A 21,270-nucleotide genomic window follows, 5' to 3' on the forward strand; every position below is an offset into this window, starting at 1 on the left:
TAAAACTTGGACTCAGTCCAAGGCTGCACCAAAAACCTAGAAGGCCACATGTGGCCTTGAGGCCTCAGGTTCCCAACCCCTGTAACCCATCTCCTTGGTTCTTGGGTTTATTTGCCCAATGTTTATAGTTTTTCAGTAACTAATGTTGGTGATAGCAAGGAAAGAGGATTCTTTCTCCATGGTGATGACTCCCTTCAACAATGACTGTGGACTTTAGACCAGATGGAGGGTCATTGATCTTGGGGGCACTGCCATTTCCAAGGTTCTTGGGTTAAATGCCCTGCAAAATCTCCACTGGGTATGAGGGGAGGTAGTGGTTGAAGTGGTGGTGGTGGTTTGACTTGCCTGGCACATGATCCTTCCTTTTATCTCTCTCAGGTTACCTATGAATTTGCTCTGTAGAGTTAAGTGCTTTGACATCTTCAAGGAAGTCTATGTGATTCGTAATGAACCTAAGTTGGGATTGTTACTGAAAGCTCATAATAAATGGTGGAAGATCCACTTCTTAGATAGGATTGATTTGCCACAAGTACCTGGGAAAATCACACCAAATCTACTGCTGGGCTCCTTCAAATAAGATGAAATGAAAAGCTGGTGCTTTAGGATTAAGGTTCTTGCACCTGGCTAACTATGGATTTTCCTTTCAGTGTTCCACGTTTTAGCTTTTCAGTGATTTGAAACACCAAATATTCATAGTTGATATTAAAAACGAGACAGCATGAACTACATTTGCATACATAGAAGCTCTGTAACTGAAAAATTAATTTTTGAAGTATATGTATTCTACTGGTGAGAAAAATCTAGAATTATAAAGAAGATTTAGTTGGCAACTTAGAAACCAAATATAAAACTCCATTTCTTGTTCATAATTTCAGCCTAGCCCATGAAGCCATTTTATAGTGGGAAGCAATACCCATGGGGTGAGTGCATGCTGGCCCTTTCCTCCTCAGCGTTCACAGCTCTCGAGGACCAAGAAAATAAAATTCTTACCACCCCCATCCTTGGCCCTGTCAAATGATTTGACACCAGAAACAGATATGATTATCAGTAGAAATGACATTAAAGAGGATGCATTACTATGTGCTCTGCTGCTGCACGCTAAGGTGCACGTGGGACCTTTTCATCTGAAAAGTTGAAAGTTACGTGTTCTCTCCTTCAAATACAAGCTCCGTGAGAACAGGAACTTTAATTTCTTCTCTTTGCATCCCTTACATTGAGCACAGTGCTATGTATGTAGTAAGTGCTTAATAAATGCGTTTTCATTCATTCATTTATAAATTTCATAAAAAGCAGATTCTGCAAACTATTGAGACTGTTCCCTGGGAATAAAACCACAAGTGCTCAGGGATGGTGTTTCACTCTTTCAATCAATTGGGTACCATGATTTAGTTATTCATTCTTGTAGAGCAGCTTCCTAAGAGAGTTGGAGCCAAAGTGGATATTAACTAGACCAGAGGTGTGGAACTTGTGACCTCGGGGCCACATGTGGCCCTCTAGATCCTCCAGTACAGTCCTTTGACTGCACTTGAGGAACTAGAGGGCCTCTGGTGACCTTGAGGCCACAGGTTCCCCTAAAAAATGCCAACAAATCAAACACAGCTCTCTGTTGATGAAAAACTGGATGCTATATATGGATGAAGAGATTCATTTTCCTGGTCTCCAACCTCCTTCCCTCTTCCCTTGCCCCAACCTATGTGATTCATCAGCAACATTAACTTTTTTTTTTAATGTCCAAATGACATCTATTTTCTCATTTATTGGTAGCAACTAACCAGATTGCCGTAACATCTAACAGACACGATTATCAACAACATCCCATTCCTTTATGACAATCTGAGGATATGTGGAATCAGAAGGCTTATTTCTGGATCAGTCTGGTTCAATCACTTAGTTCACCTGAATTTGTGCAACAAGTCACTTTGTCTCTTTTGTAAAATTAAGCAGCTGGACTGGGGGATCTCTAAAGTGTATGATATTCCAATTTCCTCTTCCTGACCCTACTCCAATTTGCTGGCGACGCAGAACAGTCCCTAACACTTCACGTAACTGGACACTAGCCTGTGTGGTTGACTTCGGAGAAGGTCGATCACTCAAATTGGGGAATAGTCTATTCCACAGCAAGATAGATGTGTTCTCTGAGCCTTTTCTGACTCCTCACAGATCATCCTTACATAATACTCTGCTGAAAAAGAAATCTGCTTTAGCTCAGACTGTAGCTCAAGAGCTTTATACTGACAACCGTAATTCATATTTACTGTAAATGTCATCATGCCTTAAACCCCAAAATGCATTTCCAAAGTCCAACTCGAGACTTTCTTGATGATTTTTTTTTATGTGTATCAGAGCTCTGGGAAATCACTGCCTAGTAATTTTGACATGAATAGTAGGGTGGTACAGATGGCCGGAGCATCTTAATGATTCACAGTTAACTAGATTTACAGTTGAAGATTTACAGTTAAATTTACCTTTATTACACACGCATTTACCACAATGGACAACTGTATCCTCAAAGCTTGCAGGCATAGACATCTTCCAGAAATCTATCTCGCAAGCTGTTCGTATTAACAATAAATTATATATTTCTTGGCAGGGCCAGAGCATAACCTCTCAAGCAATAAATTTCAGTCTACAATAATCTGTGTTGAAAGATAGGACGAACAGCTTTTTCTCCACATATACTGAAATGAGTTCACAAACACTGCCACCCGTTCTCAGCCCCAGGACACACAACCTACAAATTGCCAGAAGAAACGTCTTCACCTCTGATGAAGTTGTGGTTATTTTAAACAGTGCAGATATCAGATGCTTACTTTCTCCAACCAAGGAGCCACCAAATTTGATGCAGTGACTGGTAACATGTAAGAGTAGCTGCACTGACTAAAGTACTGGAAGTTGGAAAAAAGCATTTTAAAAATGGGGCAAAGGGGACTGTGGGTGTGGAGCGCTGCCTGTACTTACTCAGTTGACCCGCGGGAGAATTTTGCTGAACTTTTTTTCCCTTTCCCTTTTCATTAAAGCTTTGTTACAAGGGATGATATACCGTGTGTGAGAGGGGAGGTCATATTCGGAAGTGAAAGAAATGATAAGAGCAAAATAAATCTTTTTTTTTTTTTTTTTTTAAAGTGATGCAAAGGAGTCAGACTTCTGATTTGGGTATAAGCTCTCAGTGGCACCTGTATCCCTGCAGGCACCAAGTAACGTCAGTCTGAGGAGCTTTAATAGAAAGAATTGGGAGCCTGACCCTGGAGAGCTACAGCATCTAAAGGTCCCTCTGGCTTTTGTGTTCTTGTCCCTCTAACTGTCCCCCCCCCCCTTAGCCCCCGTGCTTCTCTTTCTTTTCCACAATGCCATTCCACTCCCCCCGCTTCCATGCACACACCTTCGGCCTCCTCAGCACCCCTCCCCTCCTCTTGGCCAGCCTTCACCGGGTCCACTTCTCTCTCCCCCTGACCCCCTCGCCCAGCCTGTCCAGAGCAGAAGATGAGCTGACAGGCCACCTCACCAAAAATAGGAAAGGGGCGCCGGGGAGGTGGAGGCGATGGGGGAGGGTGCACCAAAGCGGCACAGAGAGGGACCCCTGGGACTTCTCGGGATGGGGAGGGAGGGCGACTCACCTGGCCCTCGAGCTCGAAAGCTGCGGACCGTGTTGCCCTCTGGGAGGGGTACGTGCCGAGGGTACGTGGGTTTTCGGGGCGCCTCAGCCATGGGAGGACCACCTCCGCGGTACTTGTCATAGAGCAGCAGCATATGCTCGGCCACCTGGTCCGGGGGCTCCCTCTCTAGCGTGGGGCTTCTGCCGGCGCCTCGGGCCAGCAGTCCCGGGAGAGCGTCGTGGGACCCCGGGGGGTGCTGCTGCAGGCGCTCCCCGCGCCCCACGCTCGCGTAGCTCCAGCTGAACCACAGGCAGAGCAGGCAGCGGAGCCCGGCCATCCTCCTCCTGGGGCGCTGCCCTCCCGGGAGAGCCCGGCTGCTCTCAGTGCCACCGAGGGACGTCCTGGTGACGCCTGCCCCCGAGGGCGAGGGCAGCGAGGCTGGCTGCGGGCACGCGGGAGCCGGGGGAGCTAGGAGAGACCACCGGGCAAGGGAAGCGGAGAGCGGGGCCCGCCTTAGTCAGCCTCAGCGGGGTGAAGAGAGTGCCCAAGTCAGCGCTAGTTCTCAGGCTGTCTCCGGGAGCTGCCGCCGGAGAGACCGGGCGGGAGCCGTCGCGGAAGGCGAGCGCTCCGGGGCGCTGCGGGGAGAGCCCAGCAGGCGAGGCGGGACGCGGGCACCCGACGGTCTTCAGGGCGGGGGGCGTCCGCGGCTTTCCGGGGCTATTCTTACCATCCCCTTCTGCCCTGGCTCTCGGACAGGCGGGCAGGGGTGGGGAGATCAGCTGGTGGGGGGCGGGGGGCAGGAGAAGCCCCGCGGCGTGGGCACTGCTTTGCGTTCCTTCTCCCTGAAGCGCCTCTTCTCAAAGGCATTTGCAGAGCCCAGGCTCAGCCACTCCGAGTTGTGTGTGTGTGTGTGTGTGAGTGCGTGTGTGCGTGTGTGCGTGTGCGTGTGTGCATGTGTGTGTGTGTGTGTGCATGTGCGTGCGTGTGTGTGTCCGCTCTCTGCACCGATCTGTGCAATCAGCAGCCAATGGCTCGTTCCCAGCTCGGACACCGCTGGCGGCTGCCCGAGAGGCAGAGAAGGGGAAACTCACCAGAGCAGGAGGGGGGAGAAGACTGCAGACGGAGAAGAGAGGAGGAGGAGGAAAAGGAAAGAAAGGAGCCCGAGACACTCGAGAGGAGAGCAGAAGGGGGCTGGGGGCGGGGGAAGGGGTAGAGGAAAGCGAACTTTCAATTCATTCCCCCAGAGTAACCTTGTTTCAACCAGCAACTGCGAAGTAGGAAGACTTCTCTCCACTGACCCCACCGTCCCGGGCCAGCCCCAGAATAAAGCAAGGAAAGCAGCAGGGCCACGTAGCGGGGAAGGAAGGGGCGAAAAATCAGGGGCAGGATACGTAGCAAATCTCAGCGCTAGCTGGTTCCTGCTTCAGGGAGTACAAGCTGGGCGCAGGTGGATGGAGCGCTCCACCTCGGGGGACCTGCCAGCCTGCATATCACTCTCACTCGCCCCTACCCACCCTGGAGGGGGAACTGGCCTCTGGACCGCTGGAGCTAAGGCTGCTCAGATCCTCTTGCCTAGGTGGAGAGACTAGAAGGGGAGGGAAATACAATGGAAGCAAGATGTCATCAATGGAGAAGCTATCCCAGGCAAAGTCCCGGGGAAGGAAGGGAAATTGGATGCAATGCATTTGGCTGGAACCCGTTCCGATTGATACATTTTCAACGTGAGCGTTTACACCTCAGAAACCAGCAAACCTACAAATCACAGCTTGTTTTTATTTGTTTATTTATTTTTTGTCGATTGTCTAGACTCAAGGAAGTGGTGGAGAAAATGTTAATAGTACAGATTAAACTTAGAAGAATGCCAAAATTTTGGAAAGAGCTGGATGTTAAATATTAACCAGCGTACCTCGATAGAAAATAAACCATTCCCTAAGCAGTACATGGAGAGGATATTCCTGGAGGGTGAAAAGATGACATTGCCATTTAAAACAAGGACAACAACAAAGAAACTGGGAACAATCATGTTTTGGGGTGTCAAAATTTGCAGGCTATTACATAGCTAAAAAAAGACCAAAGCAAGGCATTAAATCACAGGAAAGAGAACATATGACAGTCCTAACTATGGCGCCTTTCTATCAAATGGCAAGAATCAGCCAAACACTCAGAATAAGAAATCCTAGACGTTAGACTGTGTGAGTGCTTGCTGTTTGAGCCCTGTACCTAATTTGGCAATTTTATCGGTTAAATTAAGTTTTGAAATTTAATTTTTACATTAAAAATGCTTATGTGTCTCGTTATCACCACAGAGTGATTTTTTTTTTCTAAATACATAGGATTGCGGTGGAGAGAGGGACAGAGACAGAAATAGAAAGAATTTGTAATTGAAAGTTACCAAATCTGACTTGAGATTCTAGTGATATCCTTATCACAGTGTACACGAGTGCCTGCTGCTTATGAATATATACTAACGTTATTAAACATGAGACATTATACAGAGAGACTGCTCTTCACCCCTCCCCAAAGGCTTCACAACTAAGCTAATCAATCAAACAATAAATATTTATTGATCTCAGAACTATGCTAGATCCTGTGGGAGGAAGTATATATAATAATACAGCATGGACTCTGCCTGCCTTCAGTAGGTTTACAGTCTAATTGGTAGGGCATGGTAACACATGAAGCAATTAGTAAATAAAAGACATCATTCAATGCTAAATTATGTGCTACAGACTGTAAGAGTTTTAGGAGTTTAAATAACTATCATGCTGTATCTCTTCTGCCCCTTGTAGTTAAACTAGAAAAGGCCATCTACAATGGGTGCTTCCACTTTCTCACCTCTCACTCTCTTCTTAATCCCTTACAATCTGACTTTAGGCTTCCTACCTTCTTAAGACTTCTGACCTTAACATTCTGCTGAAACTCTGCAAAGTAACCAGTGATCTCTTAGTTGCCAAATTCAATGATCTTTCCCCAGTCCACATTCTCCTCTACCTCTCTGTAGCCTTTCATGGTTTTGATCACTCTCAGTGACATTCTCTGATCTTTAGGTTTTGAGGATACCACTCTGTCCTGGTTTACTTCCTACCTATCTGACCACTCCTTCTCTCTCTCCTTTGCTGAATCCTCCTCCAGATCACTTCACTCCCTCTAACAATAGATATCCCTCAGGATTTTGTCCTGGGTCCCCTTCTCTTCTCCCTCTACACTACTTAAATTGATCTCATCAGCTCTTACGGATTTAATTACCATCTCTATGCTGATGATCCTCAAATCTACCTTTCCTGCCCCAATCTCTCTGCTGACCTCCAGTATTGCATCTCCAACTGTCTTTCAGATATCTAAAACTGGATGTCCATCTTAAACTCAGTATGTCCAAAACAGAACTCGTTATCTTTCTCCCTAAACCCAACTCCTTTCTATCTTCCCTATTACTGTGGAGGGCAACACCATCCTCCCAGTCTCTCCCCCACCCGCTGCCATATTCAAGCTGTTGCCAAAGCCTGTCAAATTCACCTTTGCAACCACTTTCATATACACCCCTTTCCTCTGACACTGCCCCCTTGTGCAGACCCTCATCACCTCATGACTTTAATACTGCATCAACCTGTTAGTGTGTCTGCCTTCCTCAAGTCTCTCCCCACTCCAGTCCATTCTCCATTCAGCCTCTAAAGTAATTTTTTTCTAAAATGCAGGTTCAGTCATGTCACCCTCCTACTTAATAAACTCAAGTGCCTCCTTTTTGCTTCTAAGAGCAAATACAAAATGCACTGGCATTCAAAGCCTTTCCTAATCTAACTCCTTCCTACCTTTTCAGTCTTGTTACATTTTACTCCCCAGTAGGTACTCTTCAATCTAGTGATACGGGCTTCCTGGCTATTCCTTATACAAGACACTCCTCTCAGCTGCAGGCATTTTCTCTGGTTGTCTCCCAGTCCTGGAATGCTCTCCCTCCTCTGCTCCAACTACTGACCTCTCTGGCTTCCTTTGAGTCCCAACTAAAATCCTACTTTTTTGCAGGAAACCTTCCCTAATCCCTCTTAATTCCAGGGCTTTCCTTCTTTTAATTATTTCCTATTTATCTGTTATATAGCTTGCTTTGTATATATATTGGTTTCTTTGTATATATATGGTTTCTATCTTGTTTCCCCATTAGATTGTAAGTTCCTCGAGAGCAGGGACTGTTTTTGGCCTCTCTTTGTATTTCCAGTGTTTAGCTCAGTGCCTGCTATGTAGCAGGCACTTAATGTTTATTGAATGGAATTGAAATGAAATAAGAGAAGATCAGTGTGGGATGAAATATTTCAAGGAAGGCATCGTGGAGCAATTGGGACCTAAACTACAAGAGCTTGTAACCAAGACAAGCTATGCTAGTTTGGAAGCCATTAATAGTGAAATTAAGTGTCACCAGTGAGATTAGAGAGGCAGAGATTAACCCAAGAAATTTTTCAAAGTAAGAATTGACAACATCTGGTAATTGAAAGGATATTGAAGGAAAAGGTGGATAAATTTTAAATCATTTAAAAAATTTGTATTATTGTGACGGTTCCATTGATAAGGCAATTGTGATAGAGCATTTACTAGATAGGAATGTCATTGATTTGGTTTGGGATATATTGAGCTTGAGCTGAAAACAGGGCACTTAGGTAGGAATGCACATGGGTTTGGGATAAGAATGTAGGACCAGAGATATAGATTTAGACCTTGTTAGCAAAGATAAACCCTGGGAGTTAAAGAGGGTAAAGAAAAGGACAGTCTTGAAGTGGGAAGAATAGACAAAAACAAAAACAGAAGAAACAGAAAATAGGTTAGACCTGTTGATGGCACAGTGAGGTGTCAAGGAAATCACAAGGTGAGTTCTAAAGAGAAGAAACAGCTGCTATGAGAAGGAATGGCAAATATCCACCTCCTCCACATACACTGATTTTTTTTCCTCTTGTGTAATTGGGATCTTCCTATGAAGCATGTTTTAGGATGAGGTTGTGTCCTGGCCCTTCATTGCGGCGGATGGATTGTAGAACATGCAGTCAGTCAGACTGGAGTATGATTCCTGCCTCAGACAATAACTAATTGTGTGATCAGAGGCAAGTCACTTGACCTCTCTGTGCCTCTGCGCCTCAATTTCCTCATCTGTAAAAAGAGGTGATAATAACACCTGCCTCACGGAGTTATGAGGAGGATCAAATGAATTAACATATGTAAAACACTTTGCAAAAATTAAAGTGCTATGTAAATATGGGTTATTATTATTATTATTAATTGCATGTCCTGATCCTTTCTAAAGGATATGCATGATCAGAGGCTCCTAGCTGGCTCCCTTGTTCCTGAATTGGGGAAAAGGGTGAGCCATGTCAAAGAAGATTGGCATTTGAGCCCATTTTGCAGGTTATAAATCAGATGATTTCTGATCTCTTTTGGGAGCAGCCTTTTGATTGGGAATCAGCCAATACCAGCTCTCCCTTAGACTTCCAGCAAGGGTAAGGGGATTTTTTTTTCCACTCTCCTCTCCCAGTACAGTGGAAGGGGTGGGTAATGTTAGAGTATAACATTGGGGAGAGGGAAATGAGCATGGGGAAGTGAGGGTTGAAAATGACTTTTGGATAACAGTTCAAGGTTATTGGATGGAGAGAATATGACTGGATGGAAGTTTGTTAATTATTGCTGAATGAGTTCAGGAGGATTGTTAACAAGACTAGAAGTTTAACCTCAAGGTGGTCTTCTCAGATGTTTTACAACTCAGGCAGAGGACCAGTGTGAGGAGTTGAAGGAAAAGGATTTCTCTCCTATCCCTGAAGGCAGACCAAGGCAGGATATATGTGGAGGGAGCTGGAAGCAATGGCATCTCTCTGTCCCCTATAGGCAAGAAGCATCACTTGTGTGTAAGTAGGATCCCCGCAAGTGAGAAGAAGCCAGTTTAGGGGAGTAGCACATGATGAAATAATTCTGATCTCCTGCTTGCAGGAAGAGTCCAGGTAAGGAGATGAGAACTAGAGGGAAATACGTGTTCTTCAATATATGTTCTATAGTTAACAAATTTGCATTAATCTTAAATCCTTTCCTTTCACATTCCTTGCATCTTCTGGCTTTCACTGAGACCTGATTCCTTCTCAATGACACATTTCCCTGGCCAACTTTTCCAAACTGGTTGTACTTTCGGTCATTTCTCCTGATTCACTGGTTGAGGTAGAGAAGCCGAAATACCACTCACTCCACATTGCTACTTCCAAGTCCTCCCTTTACCTCCATCACTAATTAACCTCTCCTCCTTTGAGGTTCACTCAATCCATATCTATGACATAATCAGAATTCTGGTAGCTACTGTCTACCGATCTGCAGGACCCTCCGTGGTGCGTGTCTTCACAATCTTTCCTCCCCAACTCCTATCCTAATACTAGGGGACTTCAACATTGGTATTGATATTGAATATTGATATCAGTATCAATATTGATACTCCCTCAAACACTCTAATTTCCCAGTGCCTCAATTTGCTAATTTCACATGACCTATTACTTCACCTCATCTTAGCCAAACACAAAGATGCCCTTGATCTTGCCATCACCTACAAATGTACCTTGTCTATGTTCATGAACTCTGAAGTTCACAATCTATTGTTTTTCTAACTCTCCCTCTGCCTTGTGACTCCAAACTGTGTTCCTCACTCTCACTAGGACTTCCAATCCCTTGAATCCTTAGTTTTCCCAGGTTATCACCTGTCCCGGCTATACTACTCTTACTTCCCATATTGACTTCTTAATGAACAGTTGAACTCTACACATCCTCTTCTCGTAAATCCATGTTACCTTAGCCTACCTAAATCTTGCTTTGCTAAGCTTCAGCCTTGGATTGCTCCCACAATTTGCTGTCTTCATTCCTAACTCATGTGCTGCTGAATGAAGATGGAGAAAATCCTGAAGTGATACTGACTGAATGTTCTACAAATTTATGTTATGTAATCTCAACTGGACCTTTACTGCAGCAAGGCAGTCCTTTTAGACCTCCCTAATTGACTCACTATCCTACTCAGCACAATTGATCTTCAAAACCTTTTCATGGCTTCTCAAACCTTCCATGGCTCCTCCTCTCCCTACCCTCTCAAATGAGAAGTGCATCTCATATTTCACTGAAGAGAATGAGGCCATTCACTTCCTCTTCCCCTCTCCTTAACTCACATCTCCCAGGTACCTTCTGCTCCTATCTCTGCCTTCACCCACTCCTGTCTCACATAATGAGGTGGCCCCTTTCCAAGCAATCCTGTTCCATCCTATTTTCTCCAATATATCGTCCCCATTGTCTCTCTTATCTTCAGTCTTTCCTTGTCTACTGACCTCTTTCCTACTGCCTATAAACATGTCTTTGTCCTCTTTATTCTCAAAAAACCTCTCACAATCCATTCATTTCCTCTAACTATCTTCTCATAACTCATTGTAGCTAAACTACTTGTGAGAAGGCCACCTTCCTTTCTTCTTGCTCTTCTTAACTTTCTACAGTCTGATTTTGGATTATTCAACTGAATTGTTTTCTAAAAAGCTACTCATGATTTCTTAATTGCCAAGTCTAACGTCTTTTTCTCTATCCTCATCCTCCCTGACCTGCCTGTAGCCTTTGACATTGTTGATCACCTTCTTCTTGATACTTTTCTTCTTTCCAGCTTTTTGTGTCACTATTCTCTCCTAAATCTAGCAATACAATGATACAAGACAATCCCAAAGGACTAATGATGAAGCATTCTATCTGCCCCCAGAGAAAGAACTGATACTGTTTGAATAGAAACTGAAGCATGCTATTTTTCACTTTCCTTCATTTTTTTTCTTTTATTTGAGTCTTCTTGTATAAAATGACTTATATGGAAATGTTTTACATAGTTGCATATGTGTAATCTATATCTGATTGCTCACTCTGTTAGGGAGGGGAGGGATAAAATTTGGAACTCAAAACTTTAAATAAATTTTTTTAAGAGAAAGGAATGGACATAATAAAAGCTGCTTAGGTAGAATCAATAAGACTTGGTCACTGATTAGATACAGAGGGAGTGAAAATTAAGAGTAGCAGATGATTCCTAGGGTGTGGAATTTATAAATCAATGTAACTACAAAACACTTTAAAGAAATAAAAGAAGTCCTAAATAATAGAAAAAAAATATTTGGGAGCTGTTTGTTCAATCATTTTCAGTTATGTCTGACTCTTTGCAAACCCATTTGGGGTTTTCTTGGCAAAGATACTGGAGCGATTTGCCATTTCCTTCTTCAATTGATTTTACAGATGAGGAACTGAAGCAAACAGGTTTAAGTGACTTGCCCAGGTTTACACAGTTAGTAAGCACTTGAGGTCACATTTGAACTCAGGTCCTCCAGGCTCTAGGGCCAGCACTCTATCCACTGTGTCACTAGCTGTGTGACCCTGGGTAAGTCACTTAGTCTCTGCCTGCTTGAGTTTCTTAACTGTAAAATGGGAATGATGAAAGCACCTACTTCACAGGATTATTGTGAGGATCAAATAAGATAACATTAATTTTTTTTGCAGCCAAAGACAAGGTTTATTAGAACATCCATCATACTGGGCAGACTCTTAAGGAGTCTAAACATTAGTAAGCTATTGGATAGATTATAAGAATCCCAGCAGTGGCTAGCTTTTAAGAATCTAAGCAGTGGCTAGATTATAAGAATCTGAGTATAAGATAATATTTATAAGCAAAGTGCCTGGCACATAGTAGGAACTTAATAAATGCTCATTTTGTTCTTTCCATTGTCATCTGTGCACTGTCAATAGATTTAGAGAAAAACCTCAGGGATGTTAGATTGACCTCCTGTGATAGGATTCCAGAAGGGTGAACTTTTTCTCTGAATATTTTTTTCTGTGTAGTCAGTATATTTAAATAGCATCATCATGGTTTCTTTCCTTGTCTTTTAAATAGATATTTAACAAAAAATATAGACTTTGAGATAGTTGCTACAAAAAGGGAAGACAATCACGAGCATAAAAAAGATTCCAAGAGTATACTTGTCCTTGAGAGTCACTAAAAGACCTCTTTTCTAGAAGCATGCTTGTTCTTCTTTGAAAAGGTAGAAAAGAAAGGTTCTAGGTCACCTGATCCCCGAGAACCCTTTGCAACCCACCCAGGTAACATACAAAACAAGAGGAGGATAGAAGCGCTACATGTTCTCATTTGAGAAATACCATGGTCTGAAATGACGCAACTGGGACTTCAAAAGAGATCGTTTCTTTATGGTCTTGGAGTATGGAAGTTTTTTCATAACTTCTTGATAAAATGCAAGTATCTGTGTACAGGTTAACACCTAAGCTTATCAGCTGTTATCAGCTAATACTTTTCGGGGTGACAAGGGAGAATTGCCGAAGTAGGGGGCATAGAAAGGGGAAGTATTTTGCCTTGGGTTGGGCCTGTTTTCATAAAACCCTTTAAGTGATATTGAGATGTAATTTCCACATTTAATTCATTAGATCCAAGTACCCTCTCTCCCTCAGTGGCCTTGGGCTAATCTGACTCCAATTTCCAGTTACTTGGGAATAGTTAGTGCTGGTTTCTTATCTCACCAAGGGTGTTGGGAGAAATTATGGTCTATAAAGCATTTTAGATTTCTAGTGTGAGGCCGTTTGTAAGTACAAAGTGTTATTATTGATTTTATGACAGGATTGTAAATGTGTCAGTAGACACATCAGCATAATGTAGAAAGACTTATCTTTAGCTGATTTTGATATCTTTGTATTTGTAACACCATGCGAAATGGCAGAAATGTTTTATTGTATGGTCACAGATATGGTTTAAGCATTGATATGAAAGAAGCTTTGTTGATGTTTATGACTTAACAGGTGTCTTATATTCACCTCTTATCTGGATCTACCTAGGCTCATACTTAATCTACTTGTGATATGGTGAGATTTAGAATCCAGCCCCGCCTTGACATTCCACCGTGGCAGTCCAGGCCCTGATCAGGTCGTGTAGGTATTGCATGGGCAGGTTCCTATCCAGTGACTTCTCATTTCAGTCAATTCTATACAAATTTACTAGAATAATCATTAGAACTGGAAGGCATTTTATGGATAAAGAAATTAAGTGGCTTGCTCAAGTTCACACAGGTAGAGAAGAAGAGGAAAAGCTGAGATTTGGACTGTTTGAATCTAGAATTCTTTTCACATCAGTGCACGGCATTGAGAACTTAAGAAATGATCTTTCCCTTACTGTTAGTGGAAATTGTAGGCCTTTACTGTGGCTGCATTTCTGAATTTTATAGTAATGGCTAATTAAGGTGGGTTCTGGAGGGACAATTTCCTAGAGGTAAATTTTGAATGTGGGGAAGAAGATGAAAACAGCAGCTGAGTCAGAGAAGAAAAAAACAACCAACAATTGGCCATGGTCATGTCTGTCATCCCATCTCTGCCAATCAGCTGAGAGCAAAGAAAGATGGCCAAAGGGACATCTACTTGAAGCAAAAAAGAATGAAAATAGGATTTGAAGGCACCGGTGCAAAATGATCATTAGCAAGTTGAGCACAGACATTTTGGTTGGAGAGCAAAAGCTGGCATTATGCAGCTTTAGGATCCATAAAGAGATTTACATTATTTCATTTGATTTTCATAATACACCTTTAAGGTAATTATTACCTCCATTTTCACATATAAGGAAATTGAGGGTCAGACGAATTAAGTCCAGAGTCCCATAGGTAGTAAATACCTGAGGCAATATTCAAAATAGGAGTTCAGCACTCTGTCCACATGGTATTGGCCTGCTTCCAGACTGGTCCAAGCAGATCATTCGGCTACTGGGCTATTGCTGTTGGTTGGGCCAGGCAGACTGCTCTGAAGGGCTCTTCTCAAGATGTAGCATTTCTTCTGTATAGTTTATATTCCTTACCTCCTGGCTGAGGTAAAATCTTAAATTTATTGTTCAAGACTCACATCCTTCCACTTTTTCTTCCCATTCAAATGAAAAAAATCTACAATTATATGGTGCACATGTATATCGAGTTTATTATTACTTATACTAACTAGTGAATAGATGCTAATTAGACTTACCTTTCACAATGCATACAATCAAACTTTAATAATTAAAATATGCAGAAGATACTCTCCAAGAACAAACCAGCACCCTGATGTTTTAGGAGTTCCAGTAAATTTCTTTCTAACCAGACTCTATCAGGTTTCCTCTCTGCCTGTCCAACCAGAGCCTATGCATCTCCCTCCTAGGTGGGCTGTCCAGAACACACGGGCTGTTCGAGTCTCAAATGGAGCCCTAGTCATGCCCTAGGAACAGGTTGATATCTGGGGCCTCATGTGAATTTTTTATATTTTTAGCTCTGGGTGTTTCCAAGTTGTTTGCCACATAATATGATTGGTAGTTTACTTCAAAATTACTTATAAAGTTGCTTATAATATTTTTCATCAGTCTTATCAGAGGGGTCCACATATGTTTAGAAGTCATTGTTTAAGAACACATATGTTGTTTATTACATCATAACACATAGCTGTTTATCTTGTTTTTGAAAAACAACTCACTCAAAATGGCGTAATCACAAAATGGAGGCTCAAAATAAAATGGAATCAGTTATGCTTAGTTAACAAACTATCTTATGTATTGGTACCAAAGGCAATTTAGTACTTTTCTCACTACAACAATACCATGTCATACTGAGAAAAAAATAGAAAATAGATATTTTAGAAATGAATTTTAAACTAGAAGCACAAATCATCTCATATTAGTTCAACCCACTAATTTTGTAAATGAGGAAACTAAAGGACATGGCTAGCTTGGCATCCTATATCCTATTCCAGTGATTCCAAATTAATTTAAAAGATACAGAGGGCCTTCTTTCTGGTGGGAGAGAAAGGATGTATTCCTTGAAAATGGTGGAGTAAATTTTACACCTGGTAGTTGGAGTTGGGGGGAAGCTCTTCATTAGCCATGAATCTATGTGTTAGTAAAAGAAATTGAAAAGTAGAGACTATGTTTATAGCATTATCCGCCTTACAGAGTTCAATGTGTGGGCTAAAGGGAGCATGGGTTATATGAATCAGGAAGCCAGGAATTGAGAGAGTGTCACTCTAGAGTGCCAGCCCTGGAGTCAGGAAGACTAATTTTTGTGAGTTTAAATCTGGTCTCAGACACCCACTAGCTGTGTGACCCTGGGCAAGTCACTTAACCCTGTTTGCCTCAGTTTCCTCATCTGTAAAATGAGCTAGAGAAGGAAATGGCAAACCACTGCAGCATCTCTTCCAAGAAAACCCCAAATGGGGTCATGAAGAGTCAGACATGACTGAAAAACAGCTGAATAACAACATTCTAGAGCAGTATATTGATATTAATAGCATTCCTTCCTTGGTTCTTTAATATATCAGTAGACTCAGGATCTAATCAATTTGGTTATTCCTTTTGCCATCTGTAGATTATAAGCAATCTATGCCTTCTCAAAAAATATAATTAATGTTCATTTCCTCCCATGAGATTCTTCATGAAGGAGCTACCCAATGTACTAGGTTTTATTTTTTTTTAACAGTTCATCTAAGTTAGAGGAGCACTCAATTTGTTTTTTTTCTCACTTCTCTATATGACCAGCCCATTTTCTTTTCCAATTACACATTTCCACCATGATATCATCAGCCTTACTTCTTGGCCTGAAGACATTGGTGGTAACATGATATAGTGTTTTAGTACTCACCATCTATTTCTTCATTTTCCTTTAAGACAGCCGTAATTTTAAGTCTTTGAAGATTGTAAAGGGCTTTACAATGCTAAGCATAACCGTAAGAAAACTGGTCATAAAAAATGGAGTTTTGTGTCAGGGAGCAACTTGGAATGACTGAAATATCTTAAATGCCAATCATCCCTCACCTCTTCCTGCTTCATTCTAGGCTCAGTTCACTGTTCAAGATCAATAAACTGGATATGGACCTCTCTAGTATTCTGGGGTTTGGGACAATCATTACACTATTATCTGCAAAGAGGATCACAAGAGAACTTCACCATTTACAGGGAATCTTTGATGGTCTATTCTTTAACATATCTATATGTCTAGAGGCATAGGAAGTGATCACATAAGGCAATTCCAATTGCAGTTTGGGGTGAGGTTTATTGCAAGTATACATAAGATCAGGAGACCTCAAAATGAAGTCACCCTAGACCCTATTTTTCTATGGCTTTAGGATACTCATGGATTCTGCCAACTGGGACATGTTTGGCATAGTTTAAGACAACAAATTAGAAATGAGTGACCCATTGGTTCTTCCTGCCCACCTTTAAGTGAAGATTTCAAACCCCAGGGTAAGTGCTGAAACTCTCTAGATTGTGGATTCCTCATAGTAGTTCTTTGTAGGAACTTTTTGAAAAGGACAAGGAAAAGGAAAAGGAAAAGAGAAACTAGATGTGTCTTTGGTATACTAATGGTCATGGCGTCAGCTCAAACTTCTGTCCTCCATAGAATCCCTCTTCTGCATGGAGTTTGTACCGCATGCCTGCCAAATGTCTCCTTCTTTTTATTCCTTGCTTGATATCATTAATATAAACATTTTTGATAATCCAAAAATACTATTATAATCAGAGGCAAATTAAACAAAATTATGTTTATTGTCACAGTTATCAAGGAATCTTGTGTGATTTAAACGCAAGCACGAAATAGAAATCTCATTGGACTGAAGCCTTTAAGGGCATATTTTGTTTTATTTATTGGTAGCTTTTTGCTGCCAAGAAGCAAACACAGTTTCTCTTCTCTGACCTCTTATTCAATTGTATGACTGACAACATGTGGTCTTCTACAGAAAAAAACACTTATGAAAACTTGCCTATTCTTTTATCAGATTTTCATCAAAGAATTGTTCATTTGTTTTTACTGATTTTTTTCTTTTTACATCATCAAATTTTCACCCTTTCCCCATTTTTTTTCCTTCTTCCAGTGAACCATCTCTTATAACAATCTTTTAAAGAAGAAAAAAGAAAAGAAAAAAAAGCTTGGCACAAGTGATTAACACACTCAAAGAAAAACCTGAGGATTTATCAAATATTTCACAGACACAAGATCAAACTTTACCTCTATAATTTTATAACTTTCAGTTTCAATTGTTTCACTGTTGTTTTTTTTTTCCATTTACATTGATACAGTGGTTAAGTATATTGTTTTTCTGGATCTTCTTCACTGTACATCAGTTTATCTAAGTTCTTTTTTTTTCACCACTTCTCTATGTTCATCATACTTATTGCTTCTTACAACATACTAATATTATTTGATGTTCATATGCTCTAGTTTATTTAGCTATTCCAACCAATGGGCATCTACCTTATTTCTAGTTCTTTGCTAGCAAAGTGCTGCTATAAATATTTTGATGTATATGGAGCTTTTCTTTTTGTCGATGATCTCCTTGAGGTGCATTCCTAATAGCGAAATTTCTGTGTATGGATATATAGCTCTTAGTTGTATAATTGCAAATTGCTTCCCAGAATGCTTCTACAATGCGTTAGTATACCTCTTGGTTCATAACCTTTCCAACATTTACTATTCCCATCTCTGACCATGTTTTCCAGTTTTATAGGTGTGAGATGAAATGACAGAGTTCTTCTCATTTGTATTTCTCTCCTTATTAGTGATTTGGAACATTCTTTCATATGGTTGGCATGGTTTGGAACATTCTTTCATGTAGTCATCTAGTAGTTGACAATTTTTTTTGAGAATTGTTCATGCTTTTTGGGGAATGGCATTTGATATTATCTATTACTGTTAATTGTTTATGTATCTTGGATATCACACTCTTAGTTGATGCAAAAGTTTTTCCCCCAATTGATCACTTTTCTAATTATCTTAGATGCATTAATGTTTTTGTGCAAAAGCTTTTAAATTTTATGCAATTAAAATTCACTATTTTATCTATATAATTGCTTTTATATCTTGTTTAGTTAAGAACTTATTTCATATCCATGGCTGAGAAAGGTATATGGTCTGCTTATCTTCCAATTTTTTTATGGTATGATCTTTAATATTCAGGTTGCTTCTCCATTTTTAATTTATTGTGGTACAAATTGTTGGTTTAAGCCTGATTTCTGCCACAATACTTTCTAGTTTTCCCAGTACTTCTTATCAGAACGTTAAGGCAGTCAAGATTATCATATTCGGCAATTAAGAGACCATTTGTAACTTTGGAGAGAGCAGTTTCATTTGAGTGATGAGGTCAGAAGTCAGATTGCAGAGAGTTTAGAGGAAAGTGAGAGGAGAGGTAATGAGTATGTTTTTTCAAGGAGGATGGTTGATGAAAAGAGGTGAAATATAACATGACAACTAACAAGGATAATAGAGCCTAGTGATTTTTTCAAGGATGGGTATGCTTGGGCATTGCTGTAGGCGGCAGAGAAGTAAGTTTGGAAGAAGTAGAAGATTGGAGGGTAGTGGTATGAGGTGTAGTAAGGGCAAACTGCTGGGGAATATGAGAGGGGGAAGGTTCATATACTTTTTGAGGAAAAGGGAGAGAGGATTCTTTCATTGAATTTTTCTTTTGATGACTTATAATAACATTGGAGGTATCCCAGAGTATTTGAAGACTATGTTAATGGAGTAAAAGCTCTGGGAGATCCTACCAATCAGAAATGGCTTCAGTTATGAGATTTCCCAGGTAAAACCTAGGTGAGGACAGAGAGACTCATTAATTCTTTGAGTGAATAAGTCATTTTAACTATTGAAGATGCTACCTGCATCCAGAGAAAGAACTGATAAATAGAAGTATTTGTAGAATGATTTTACATTACACACAAATTTGTGTCTAATGGTAGCTCCTGAGATGGGGTTAGGGAAGGGGAAAAAAGGAAAAAAGAAAAAAAAAGAAATTTACATGATAGCTTTGTTATAAATTTAAAAGGAATAGCAACTATACACAAGAGATTTGCAGTTTTGTGTGCAATCTTTTTTTTCAAAATTATACTATATTATGGATATGCTTGTTTTATTCTATAAATTAAAAATAAAATTAAAAAATGCATGGCACAGAGCCTAAAAAAAGGTTTAATTTCACTTTTGCTTTGATTACTACAAATATTTCATTAACTCATAATGGAGAAAGATTATTCCCTGAACTTTTAATATTCACTTTAACTAACCATTAGACCAAGGTAACTCACATTTTGCTTGAGCTAAGATTTATTTCAAAATTCTTTGTTTTTTTTTTAATGACTAAGCAAAATATAACTACAAAATCTATATAGAGCCTCATAATTTGAAATGGACATTCACATAGAATCAAATGCAGAATTCCAGGCTTTGAAGGAACTTAATTGACCACCTAAGCGGTTGCTCTCTCATGAAAAAGGAAAGTCATAATCTAGATGACTAGCTGGAAGATTTCCCAGGAGTGGTGGTAGATTAGCGCATTCTACTTTGAACCAGCTCTAATTGTTAGGAAGAGTTTTCCTTACATCAGAGACTAATTTGGCTTTTCTGCAATTTATACCCATTCCTCCTATTTCTGCTCTTTGGGGCAAAGCCCATCCTCTTCTACATAACAGGCTTTTAACTACCCTAACACAGCTATCCCATACCCCATATCTTCCAAGTTGTATCTTCCCTCCAGCCTATACATCTCAGTTCTTATCCTCACATGGCATGAACTCTAGTCTTTTCACCATATCAGTTACCTCTGAGGACTTTACAGCTTGTCAATCATTGAACACCTAGAAATGAACATGATGTTACAGATGTAATCTTATCAGGGCAGATTATCTTGGTCCTACATGATGCACGTCTCTCTTAATGCAGCCTGAGACTGCACAAGCTTTCTTGGTTGTTATATTACACTGACTCATAGTGAACTTTATTCTACTAAAACCCAAGATTGATGAGAGCCATCTCAGGGCCTGAGCATCTGGGCCTGGTGACTTGAACTCATCAAAGTAGCTGAGTGCTCTCTTATTATCTCCTTATTTAACTTTTTTTTTGTCAACTCCATATTATCCATTTTTGTTTTGTCCTTTCAAAAGATGGAACTCCCAACAACTTTTCCCTGTCCAATAACCCTAAATAGCCAAATCTCCTGATAAAATATGCCTGTCCCGAAGCTTCTCAGCAAAATAGAACACAAGAGAATCCCAATTGATTTTTACTCCTTTTTTGCTGACCGATACCTTCGCCACAATCCCCATGGAGTCTGCTTAAAATTGCCATTCCTGGTTCTGGGTAACTACTTGGAAGCTTTTTAGGGTCTGCTTTCAGCCTGTGTGACTTACTGATGAAAGAACTTTGCATTTGAGCGTGGTTCAGTGGATTCTGAGTGGCTCTTTGATTGTTCCCCTGCTATCGATAATGGCAGGAAAGTGGGGTGCTCGATCAGTTAAACAAAAAGATAGCTTCTGATTTAGCCTCTTGCTGTGACATCCCATATGGTAACTAAAGCATTTTAAAAAATTTGACCTTGTGAGTTTGAGAGATTCAAAGGTCCTGAGTCCAACAAGGCAACAGAAAAAGCTTCTGCAATGGAGAAGACAGCCGCTGAGGCGCAATGTTCGATGCCCAACTAGTTGTCTTGCTAACTGTTTAGTGTTCTGGAGAAGTTTAAGAATCAGATTCCTAGCAAATTGTCTTTGTATTTAATAAATCAAATTGCGGAATCATATTCTAAGGTTTCGTTTGTCAAATGCATATTTTAGGGCCTTCTGTTTAAGTATTCCTTTTGTGTGCAGGAATAAATTACTTGCCTCATA

The 21,270-nt window shown here is 40.8% G+C and overlaps 1 protein-coding gene across 2 annotated transcripts in view; it reads right to left on the reverse strand.

Annotated features, from left to right (window-relative positions):
* The window catches only part of BMP3 (bone morphogenetic protein 3), a 33,273-nt gene extending 29,343 nt beyond the window's left edge, over positions 1-3,930 (reverse strand). The window contains exons 1-2 of one of the 2 annotated variants that reach the window (XM_027853340.1): positions 3,872-3,930; positions 3,615-3,793 (exon numbers count right to left, since the gene is read on the reverse strand). In XM_027853340.1, the coding sequence (XP_027709141.1) occupies positions 3,615-3,793; positions 3,872-3,930 (238 nt within the window). Of the gene's footprint in view, positions 1-3,614 lie in introns of both variants that reach the window. The other variant, XM_027853339.1, reaches the window with a different exon arrangement.
* Positions 3,931-21,270: the final 17,340 nt, after the last annotated feature.

This window comes from Vombatus ursinus, unplaced genomic scaffold (assembly GCF_900497805.2).
Source record: "Vombatus ursinus unplaced genomic scaffold, bare-nosed wombat genome assembly UNPS02009975.1, whole genome shotgun sequence".
In the NCBI taxonomy this organism is placed as follows: Eukaryota; Metazoa; Chordata; class Mammalia; order Diprotodontia; family Vombatidae; genus Vombatus; species Vombatus ursinus.